Below are 12,635 nucleotides of genomic sequence, written 5' to 3'. Positions count from 1 at the left end.
AAAACACACTCATTTTAAACAAAGAACCCAACATAAACAAACGAAAAATCAAGGAATCCATCTTAATTGAACAACCCTACTCTAAACCAACACCCCGGGGTGCCTAGATACCTCTTCTTAGTTTCGCAACAGTTCCGGTCATGTGACTTCTTTGTTCAATACAGTATATAATATATCCTTGTCAGTGTAAATTACTTGTACCTGATGATGACAAAACCTTGTCGAAACGTTATACATTTGCTGTTATGTTAAACTTATATTAAAGTTTTTCTTCATTACCCATTCAAGCCGTCTCCAGCCAAATAAACTAATTGCTTTGAAAAGATGTGTATGCTTATCGTTAGTACTTAATAGTAGGTATCGTGATGAAACAAAATGGCGGTTATAAAAATCGCCCGTTTAAAACCACCTTTAAAATGTCTGAATATTAACAATGACTATTTCACAGTATTGGCTGAACAACACTAAAGGCTTATTGTACTTATAAAGCCGCCTAAATTGTTATATACATGTTTATTGAGTGAATCAAAATTTCACTATTTCAACGAATTTTCATCTAAGCGACTTTTCCAGACAAACATGACGAACGTTATCGTTTTAATATTTTTCGCAAAACTCTTCCGTCCCGGGGCCTCAAATATTTCCTTCTTGTACTGAAAAGGTTACCAGTATATATATATTATACATATATATAAAACGGAAAATGCGCTAACGGCATATAATTAGATTTGAGGGTAGGCTGGTAGAAATCCTGATGAGTAGTAAAATCAAATCAGACCTACGCGCGCTCCACGTTTGATATGTTTGTTATGAATTTCGCGCAAAGCTACACGAGGGCTATTTGCGCTAGCCGTCCCTATTTTACCAGTGTAAGACTAGAGGGAAGGCAGCTAGTCATCACCACCCACCGCCAACTATTGGGCTACTCTTTTACCAACGAATAGTGGGATTGACCGTCACATTATAACGCCCCCACGGGTGAAAGGGCGAGCATGTTTGGTGTGACAGGGATTCGAACCTGCGACCCTCAGATTGCGAGTCGAATGCCTTAACCACCTGGCCATGCCGGGCCCCCACGTTTGGTATCGCTGTCGCACAAAAACATAGCTAATGAAAAGGAAACAAATAAGTATAAGAAAAAAATAAATTTTATAAAGACAAGTAGGGATCGATATATACATAACTTAGCTAGCTATAGAAATATAGAAAGTTTTAATGCCACAAAAAATATTGAAACAATAAAGTCAAAACTACAAAATCTGAGTTACTTAAAATTAAATATAAAATATTCCTACTTTGGTTCAGACTAACATACTTACAGTAATTTGCCAAAGTAGGAATAAACTTTTTTTTAATATTAAATAACTAATTTTTTGTAGTTTTGTCTTTATTGTTTCAATACTTTTTGTAGGGTTAAAATTTCTATATTACTGTAGCTAGTTAGGTTACGTATATATTGATCTCTACTTGTCTTTATAAAATTTATATATTTTTTATCATACTTGTCTATTTAATCCATATGATTTATCTATTTACACCCATCATTACTTTTAAGTGAAGTTTAATAATCCCGACGGTTTTAAGGGTGAGGACTTTTCTGTATTACACATAATATGCAGCAACCAATACGTGTAATAATACAGTACAAAACTCCACAAGTTAAGAGCTAAAATGCATCGGTTTGTCTGTTTGTACACTTGTCAATTTATTTTAATATCTTGCAGCCAAGCTTTGTAAAGTTTTAATAACGTTCATATATTTTATTTAAGTTTTGTAACATAAAAAAAGTATATTTCTTGGACGATCTAAAGTACGTTGATAAGGTACTCGAATATTACTAATCGTTTTAATACCTAGAATTACGAGAAAAATGTATTAAAGAAACTTTCAAAAACTTGGAAGAAAACTGAAAATCATGTGTTCCTGGTCCTAATTACCTAACCATAACAAATGTTGAGTTTTCCATGTACCATATGAACGTTGCCTGTACTCTTGCCCATTGACACACAATTTCTTATCCTTTTCCCAGGTATAATTCGAACCACCAGGCGGCGCCTCGATCGGGAAACCCAAGAAGAACACGTTCTAGAGGTAAGGAAAAGAACTGATGTAAATGATACACAAACAAACACACAAACTTCTATGTGTGTGATCATCTCCTTACGGTTGTAATCTTATGAAAGTATTTCTGTCTTTTTAAAAATCAGATGCAAATTATTGCAATGACTATATTTTCTTATTTGTATAATATTTACCATACAACTGAACCATGCATTACAAAATGCCGGTCGTCTGCAAAATGGAAAACGTAGTTAATAATTTTATTAATCGAAGTTTGACAAATGGCGTAAAGATCTTGGAAGTTTGACAAATGGCATAAAGATCTTGGAAGGTTGACAAATGGCGTAAAGATCTTGGAATGAATTTAAAAAAGAAAAAAAAGCTAAATCTTCACGTAAAAGTTGCAGCTACAAAAAGATGAGAAGACAGCCATTTTTTGATAAGCATCATTATTTATTTACTTTCGTGTTAATGTGGGTAGAACACAACGCGTTCAGCCTTTTTCTTCTTTTCGGTTTCCATGGAAATTCAAACCTTGCTTACGTTTATTTTGAAGATTCATCTCCTGGATTTTTTTTCCACTTACAATAGAAGCTTGTAAAAATTAATGATGCTGTCACCTTACTAGTATTCTTTCATTGCCCAATGCTTCTCATCACTATCACTGTCCATCTCTTCCTCTGGTTTTCTCGTGTGTTAGCATAATTATATTAACACTTCTCTGATCTTTCATCCGTTATGAGGGAGAAAGCTCGTATTATCAACATGGGGTTAAAATTAATCTAATCTCTCAACTGTTAGAAGAGAGAAAGCTTATATTATCAACACGGGGTAAACACTTATATGATCTTTCAACCGTTAGGAGAGAGAGAGAAGAAGCTTGTGTTGGTATTACAGGGTTAATACTTATCTGATCTTTCATTCTAGATCAAATTGAAAAGATAAAAAGTTATGATTTTGTATACTTTATCATTTGTGTCGTTACCTATCTTGAGAAGATATCTTTCTCACTCTACAAACAATCAAAATATCAGTATAGATATAAGGCATACTTGGACATATGTATCATATCATAAGTCAGTATAACTATCTGAATATATGGTAAGTATATACCACAGAATATGCTAATTTAATGGTAATATGCCTTTACAGGCTTATGGGATGCTTGAATATATGTACCATATTGTGCGTCAATATATTTAAGATCATATTTACTACATTATACGTCAGCATATCTATATGGATAATAGTAAATAAGAATGTATATTTCACGGTTTATATATATATATTTTGCGGACTATTTTATATTTCGGCGAATAGCTGATACATGTTATATAATACACACACATACCCACAAATATACAGGTGTACCTAGTACCTACAGCACTACCTAAACTATTCGCTCAATCTGCGAATAACAGTTAATTACAGGGTATTAAAAATGCGCCAAATGAAACACTTTTATTGAATAAACATAAAATGTGCAAATTGTATTTATGAGGCCCATGTATTTGTTCAAGAATTCATCTATTTATTTTTATATGCAGGTAGTCACGGCCTCTTTTTCAAAACAGTCGTGGTAAGCAAATTAAGTGGATCTCAAATATTAAATTTCAAGATAGTTTGAAATAACGTTCGTAATGTCTTTGCCTTGTCATTTAGTAAATACAGTTTCTCAGTGAAAAAAAATAAAAAAATTAGTCACTCCAATTTTCAATTTGTGCTGATATAAAGCTATCAAATTATTTTTCTTTTCCACGAGGTCTGCACATGTTTTACTGGGCGCCTCCATCTTGAAACTATCTGCAATTAGTTGCTGTTCGCAGCAGGAACTGTAATAGTTCCAAGCACTGTTCGATATTTGATTATATGGCTTTACACAAAGACCAAAACAGCTGCATCTCCTGTTCTCCTTCGGTTTTTGCCTGTTTGGCATTTCTGATTTTTGCAATTTGTTCAAATCGTTTTACACAAAGATAGAAGCAGCTGTCTCACTCTTTCTCTTTCTTTCTTTCCTTGATTTCTATTTTACATTTCTCAATCTGAGCAAAATAACATTTCATTTCGGTCTTGGATAATTTTGACATGCTCAAACAGCGAAACGGTTATTTTTCCGTTGAATGACTAAATCCTGAGATTGTATAGTATAGTAAAGCTAGCTTGATCTATCTGATGATTTAAGCTATGTATATACCTTTAACTTGTATCTGTTAAAAGTCATATTATCACGATATTTCAAGAATTGTAGTTCTTTGGTTTCGAAAAGAGAGTTGATTATTTGAGGTTATAGTGAAGAGACTTTAAAGATTCGAAAAAAAATCACAAGGAATACAAAAATCTAAGCCTACAAGAAAGTCAATTGTGTCACGGTTTTGAACGGATCAGACGAATTTCTGAGAGTAAAAAGTGAAGTAAGATTAAGGTAGTATCGTCCAATATTGTGTACACTTGTTTAGAAGTGGGTTTTCAGGATATAAACACCCAACTGCTCTAAAGATAACTATCGTTACTAACTTTCCACCTCATAAATCGATAATATGAAGTAAAATTTTATAATCGAATATTTGATGTCAGATTATATTATTACTGTCAACTTCTTAGCGTGAACTATAACATTCAAATATAACCTTCCTGGTGATGACAAAACCTTGTCGAAACGATGTACATTTGCTGTTATGTTAAACTTATATTAAAGTTTTCTTCATTACCCATTCAAGCAGTCTCCAACCATTATTAAATATAACCTTCGTTTTACTTCTTGAACTTCATGGCACCACTTGTTCGTTATGCAAAGAAAACATTTTTACAGGCGTCTGAAGAAATTATACAAGACATATCTCGCATATGTGCCGAGGGGACAGCTACCCCAGCAGTTAAAAAATTTAAGCATTGGATCACGGATGTGCCTGTACAATGGATATCGAAACTGGTTTGATACATCGTATTAATAGACATACGCAAATCTCAAAGCATATCACTTATGATATGATAAAGCTTTAAAGTTACTTTAAAGAATATTAGGTATTGTTAAAAAAAACAATAACAATAAGTGTTCATATGGAATTCCCGAACTTTGACAAAAAATAAAATATATACAGTTAAAACAATCACTTTGACGTTTTAAGTTATATTTTTTGTAAAGAATAAAACGTAAACATACAGCTAAGGAGTGTGTTAGGTTAACGTACACATACTGCTAAGGAGTGTGCTAGGTTAACGTAAACATACTGGTAAGGAGTGTGTCAGGTTAACGTACACATACTGCTAAGGAGTGTGTTAGGTTAACGTAAACATACTGCTAAGGAGTGTGTTAGGTTAACGTAAACATACTGCTAATGAGTGTGTTAGGTTAACGTAAACATACTGCTAATGAGTGTGTTAGATTAACGTAAACATACTGCTAATGAGTGTGTTAGGTTAATTATTTCTTGGCAGCTTTCTCTATTTAATAATTATCAATATATTATCTGGAAAGATTTATTGGTGTTTTGGCGACGATTTATAGCATGTCGCTACGGAGGTATAAGGCATCCACGACGGGGAGTCAGTGCATAAATTATCGCTATTTAGATCTGAGGTGCGTACACTATAAAGGATATCAAATTTTTAGGAATAATTTCGTTCTTAGTATTTTCAGAGCGTTTTATATAAACTCGATCTGGTTCTTTATAAACAACAGTTTTGGATATTCTGAAATACAGAGTAAAAGTTCCTTATAAATGTTTATGTTATTTGGTGAACAATCTTATTAACCGGCATTATTGAGAAAATATAAATAGCGACATGAAATAATAAAAAACTTTAATTTGACTCCTTGATGTTTGTAAAACTTTATGTGTCTATTTCTTTATATTGTAAAGTTATTGTTATCAGATTTATTCTCTCGTCTAGCTCGATTTTCTGTTCTGATTTAATTTTGGAAATTTAATATTTATTCGTTTGTCCACGCTTTCAAGGCAGCAAAGGGCAGCAGCTGTGAAATTTCTTTATTGTTATACTTACAATCAAAATCTGTCTTTAATATGCTCTAATGAGTAATACATAGTCATTTTACAGACATTAGGAATCAACAGAAGTTGTGTGTATTGCGTGACGTCTGGAATGTGTATTTAGTTACTATAGTAAGTAACTGAGTGTCTCATAAACGAAACATAAAAAAAGCTGTGTAAGACAATAGAACAATATGATATGTAACAAAGGTTATTAGTTTTACTTCATGTAAATAAATGAAACGATTTAGCAACTTAAATGTCTTTAACAATGGACGCTAATATCTTTAAAGAATATCTATTTAGAAAAACCAAAGTTTCCTAATTACCCTACTACCATACTTAATATTAAAGGTTCTTGGAATGGAGAAACCATAAAAATTAACTAGCTGTTTACGAATATCAGATATATATACATATATGTCATCCAATCATGATGACTAGTATTGAATATATTTTATGGGCACACAAAAAGGAAAACACATTTATAGTGACATATTCAATATCGTAAATTGACGAAATTTTAATTTCCAAAGAAGCATGGCTTCATTTATGCAGATTCTAAGCAAAAACATTAAAAATAATAAAAATGTGGAATTATTACTTTCATTAGTAACAAAAGTCAGTTAAAGCTAGAAGCTATATCCATCGCTTTTAATGTTTATTAAATACTTCCAAGAAACTTTAACTAATATTAATTACGTTTACATAATAATACTGAGTGATGACAGAGAAGATCGCGAATTGTGCGAAGAAGATTGCTTACTTTTTCTGATTAACGATACTGTTGGGATTTTCAAATGGAACTGGGTTTTTCTGCTTCTAAATATCCCTGAGTCTAGATAAATTATTTAAATGGTGCTGGTATGTGTATATACATACATATATATATATATGTTCTAGTGTATTGCAAAACTAATAAACATTACGAAATATCTGACTCCAGGCACTTCTTCAGGGACAGAGAAGTCCTCTGATTAGTACTATTTGTTCAGTTACTTGCATCTTAATTCAATATTCCAACACCAGTTTGTTTTCCACTGTAAAGAACATTAGATAAATTATGGGATTTCACTCCATTTTGTATTTTTCTCTGTCAAGTTTCTCTTTTCTTCTGTAGGGAGTTGCTCTTTTTTTTTGTCTTTTTGTTGTTCATCTTGTCACTTTCCTTTTCTACTTCCTAATCCATTATTGACCTGAAAGTTCCTGTAATAATATTTCGCTTCTAATTCATTTTTTGTCTTATTCTGAACTCTCAGTCATTTTTAAAGCATTTTCTTGTTCCTTTAAAAACATTTTTTCAGTCTTTAAATATAGCCAAAGTTTATATATTTCTCTGTTTCATTTTCGCTCTTATTCCGTCTCTGTCATCATCGTTTCTGTTCTATTTAATATAATTTTCTCTGTTTGTTCTTGCTTGTACGTTTTTCTGCTAAAATAACTTAAAATCAATTTGTTTTCATCTCATAGTTTTAATGTTTACCGTAAATTTCAAGACATGCTCCTTGATATACTGAACTGTCAAGACTTGGAGTAATGTATCGTGCATCATAAACTGAGCGGAATCCTCATTCACCTCTCACGAACACAAAGGATCATCAGATTGTCTGAAGATTAGAGTTAAATGAGCTGGTTTCTTTAGATAACTAAGCTTAAATATTCAAAACTGAATGTAAGAGGAAACATAGCTTCCAAAACATAAATATTTACTAAGTTTCCGAAGAAAATCGACAAAAAAAGAAAGAAACCGTGAATGTGACAGATAACGTAAAACTTTTAAATTGAATAATTTTTCTTGCATTTCTGTTTTCATTCCACGTTATATCGTAACAATGTCATGCAATTATAAAAATAAAGACTGAAGTTAAATAATTGTATTGCAGAGCCAATGGAATACGAGGTTAAAGATGCAAGTGAAATAAGAATATTACAGAGTCAGTTCAACACAAAAGTATATTTAGATTCAAGCGAGATAAAGGTATTGTTGAATTACTTGAATACAAAGATAAAAACTCAAGCGAGATAAAGGTATTGTTGAATTACTTGAATACAAGGATAAACTTTCTCCTAGTATGTAATTGATTCTACAATATCCTTATCTCGTTTCAGCTATTATCCTTGTGTTCAACTCTCTCAACTATACCTTTATCTCGCTTGAGTACTCAAGCGAGATAAGGGTAATGTGGAATCAGCTGAATACAATTTGTTTGTGGTTTAACTATGGCAGATATTTTGATTATTGAAAACCAACAGCACCCAGAATCTGAACTTTTTCTTTACCGTGCTCGTGGCGTAGAAGTTGTAGTTGAACGTCTTCGTGTGAGAAAGAAAAAAAAAACAACTCTTGTCCCTCACCTTACCGAGACTATCGCCGAAAAAACAAACCCACAAAAAAAACCCAGAAAAGCCCAAACAGCTATCCGAACCGGAGACGAGTTTTGGTTCTTCTTGTAGCATAGATTCTTCTTGGGGGATCTTCTGAAATTTCCTTGCTCTATGTAAACTCCGAACCGGAGACGAGTTTTGGTTCTTCTTGTAGCATAGATTCTTCTTGGGGATCTTCTGAAATTTCCTTGCTCTATGTAAACTCCAATCTTACGAGAAAAAGAAAACGGGGATCTTGTGATCCAACAAAACGGTAAGGAGATCAAAAGCTCGTATACCCAAAAATTTGGCGTGTGAGGGAATAAGAGTAAGTATTCTTCCTGGTAAGACCATGGTAGGCACATAATCTACCATCAATAATTGATAAGGCACACACTTGAAAGATGCGTCGCAGGTGCAATCAGCCAAAAGTTATTCAGAATATATGTCTAAAGTCTGAAAGGAGATGTAGGTATTTAACAATTAGTTGTTACTCTATATCTGTTTTATAACCAGGGAACTTGCACTTATTTTTAGTTGTAACACTTTTTTTGTTTTTGCAAAGTATAGTTAGAGTGTTTCAAAGTGCTGCATTACGACAGGGGGAGAAATCAGAACTAAATAGGCGTATAAGCGATCTTACAGAAAGATATATGCATTTCTTGTCTCAGAGGGGTTGAGTAAGTTTTTGGTTTTTTAATTTGGAACACCCTGTATGATAGCAAGAGTCAGTATATGGTTTTCACATTTCTTGGAGTCTGTAAATGTGAACAAATGATACTTTAACACGCCAAAACCATTCAAGTTGAAAGAAATTTCGCCATTTTGATACAACTGGCTCTAATGTTCGACATAAAGAAACAAAAAAGATAGGATTTAAGTTCCCATCCTTTCGATTGACATTTTCCGCTCACTAACCCATCTTTCTTGCCTCGTTACTTTGATTTCATATGAAATATAAAGCTTTATCGAAGTCGGGATCAAAACCAATCTCTGTTACCTAATTTAAGTATCATGATACGTTTATTTATTTTTTTATGTATTGAACTAACGAAATAATGATTAGTGTTTGCGTTAAAACGATGCAATACACCCAGGAATAGATTGTATTATGATACTAGATATTGTATAAAAGAATATAATACAGAACAAACTAAAAATACAAAGTTTACGATAGTGTGAGTATAAAAGAGGCTCGGCGTGTTCTTGTCAGTTGCCATGGGACTTACGAGTATCTGTTTTATTACGTGTTGCTTTTATGCTTAATTCAGTAGCTTTTATGAAGTATAGAGAAGTTTACGGCTTTTAAAAATGATGGTTCGGGAAGAAAGCTTCATCAATGATAGGGAAAAGGTTCCTACAATGAATTAAACGGGTCATGTAGGGTCTAATTAACTTATAGGGCTGCAGGTGGAAAGGTCCAGAATTCAAGACATGATCCCACTAAACACGCTCTGGACTTTCAGCTGTGTGTACATTATAAAAATGATGATCGACTCCGTTTTGTTTTCTTTTTCTTGTGTGTGTGTTCTCTTGTGGCGACGTTTGCTGCTGGCTGAATACCACATGCTAGGGCCATATCGAGTATTTCTAACGTGCTATTCTTTATTTTATGTCTTATTCAATCCATATGCATATCTATACATCTAAACACTTCTACCACCATAATTGTTGTCAACATAAATAATACACTTGTCGAGACTCAGGCGATAAAGTATGTGGAAAGCCATGAACATCATTTATATGTTTTATACGTCCAAATGTAAAGCTGTAGTTTTTAATACGTAAATTGTGTTATTCAGGAAAGACTTGAAGGCCTCAACGTTTCTTTTTTTTATAAAATTAAAAAAAAAAGTTGAATAGGTCATGTATAAAAAACTGCTAGCTTTAGCTTCACATAAATCCAACTGCGTATACAGTTAATGCTGTCAACAACACTGTTCACATATTAATACTAGAAATATACGACGTTATAACACCAAAATGTAGTTTTTTTATTTTATTAGACACTCACGTTTCGCTTTATAGCTTCTTCAGGAGCGTTCACTGAAACACAAACCGAAACTGACAGTACTGTTCACATATATACCACTACAATTATCAACAACATTGCTCACATAGCTCAAATGTCAATATTGTTAGAATTATCAACAGCATTTTTCTTGTAGTTTGGCTTTATGTATTGTTAGTACTGTCAACAAAATAGTTCCCAAAGTAATCTTTTATACTTAAAATGTAGATCACAGTCGTTAAGTAACAAAACAATGGACAGTGCACGTTTTAAGGGTTTGAAATTTACGAGTTACGAGCTTTTGACTCTCATATTGGAAAGTAGTGTGAATGAAAGTGGCGAGCTCGTGTTTCGATCGGTATTACTGGAGCTATACATTTCCACTTAGTTTGTAAATCCTACACAAACAAAATCAGTTCATAATGTTTAGACTTTAGAAACAATTACACAAATGATCGCGGTTATATGTAGAATATTGCCAAACTAACAGAAAATAGTGTTATGCTTCAACCCACTGACGAATATTGTATTTGATTAATGGTTAAAATACCAGATGATATTTGATGTTTTAAACCTTCAATGAAACAACAACAACAAACACGTATGCATTTCATCCCAGTGATACTGCCCTCCACTCTCTAAACACCATCAGTGTTTTAATATTAACTACCAGGAGTTCGTTTATCACCCATGTATTTCTGAATGTTTTCCATAAATAGTGTGGAGCTACATGGTAATATAGTTTAATATTTCAAATTTAGAGTTTTTAAAATATATATCCTCAGTATATTGCTACGTTTGAAGACGTGCTACTTCACCTGTTTATATTTATAGATAAGGAGAAACGGGTGAGGCCTAGAGGCTGGCGTACTAGGCTACTGACCCAAAAGTCCAAAATTTGAGCCCGCGGTATGCCACTGAACACGCTCCACATTTTCGGCCGTGGGCACATTTTAAAAAACTTACATTCAGTCACATGATTCTAACTGTTTGCTTTTCCTGTGGTCAGGTTCTAAATTAGAAATAATTATGCCTCAATCACGAGGTCTATAACCTGGCCATTTAGCCCACGTGTCCTGTAAGGTATTGTTCAGGTTTCGAATACCAAAATCCGTAGACAAATGCGGGGTACGGCTTGATTATAAATATTTCTGTGTTTGTTTTTTGTTTTTAATTATGCACAAAGCTACACAAGGGCTATCTGTGCTCTGCCCACCACGGGTATCGAAACCCGGTTTCTAGCGTTGTAAGTCCGCAGACATACCGCTGTGCCACTGGGGGGCCTATTTCTGTGACAAGAAAATCACATTTTTTGATGTAACACCTTGCTTTCTGCTTACTTGCTGTTTTATACACTGTTAGGTAATACGCTGTTGACTAGTTATTATAGCTTTCAATTATTTTACAAATGTTTGATTTGATTCAGGTGTTTCTTATTTTTATGTACATGCATAATAAAATATATTTTATGTAGTTTGAATCCTAAAATCAGGTAATATTAGTCTCGGCATAATCTCGTATATTTAGCGGTGAGCTAAAAGTATCAAAAAAGCCTCAAATATTTGCGAGTAAAAACAATGTGTAAAGATGCAAATAGATATAGTAAAAAAAATAAAAAGCGAATAGAGGGTAGCAAGGTGAGTCCAAAAAGAGATCGGAAAGGAGAATTAAAAAGTTATAAACAAAAAGCGGCATAATATAAGTAGCAATAAAAACCATGGGAACAAGAAAAGTAAATACCTAAAAAGGATACGTTAACAGACTCTAACAGTGTGTGTGTGATACAAAAGTAGAGAAAATAAGATAAGGCAAAAGAAAATCCCTAAAGAAACTAGAACATGGAAGATCAGATATGAAAGATGCAAGCAGACCCCAATTTATAGCTTTTTGCAAATTGTCATTATCACTAACTATAAAGGGCTTATTCCTTTTGTCACTCTGTTGAGAACGCTTTCACACTCCGTTTTTGGTAATTCTCAACAATATACATCGTCGCTTATCAACAAAACTATCACCTGGTTGTTCTTAGACCAACTATGTGTTTATGTTAAATGGTCAATATTCATGCAGATTTGTTAGAAAAGTTTGTTTATTTCTTTTTTTTATATTTTTGATAACTGCGATGATATAACAGCAAAATAATTTAATTCAGAATTTTTATGACATTGAGTTGTAGCCCAAAGCAAAATTAAGCTTTACGCTACGCTTAT

The 12,635-nt window shown here is 33.1% G+C and overlaps 1 protein-coding gene across 1 annotated transcript in view; it reads left to right on the top strand.

Annotated features, from left to right (window-relative positions):
• Positions 1 to 2,029: 2,029 nt before the first annotated feature.
• Positions 2,030 to 12,635, top strand: part of LOC106468096 (fat-like cadherin-related tumor suppressor homolog) — a gene marked incomplete at its 5' end in the record, with an annotated part of 99,039 nt that continues 88,433 nt past the window's right edge. The window contains one exon of the mRNA XM_022396398.1: positions 2,030 to 2,091. Within this exon, the coding sequence (XP_022252106.1) occupies positions 2,030 to 2,091 (62 nt within the window). The remainder of the gene's footprint in view (positions 2,092 to 12,635) is intronic.

This window comes from Limulus polyphemus, unplaced genomic scaffold (genome assembly GCF_000517525.1).
Source record: "Limulus polyphemus unplaced genomic scaffold, Limulus_polyphemus-2.1.2 Scaffold2871, whole genome shotgun sequence".
In the NCBI taxonomy this organism is placed as follows: domain Eukaryota; kingdom Metazoa; phylum Arthropoda; class Merostomata; order Xiphosura; family Limulidae; genus Limulus; species Limulus polyphemus.
This window is presented reverse-complemented; position numbering and strand designations above follow the sequence as displayed.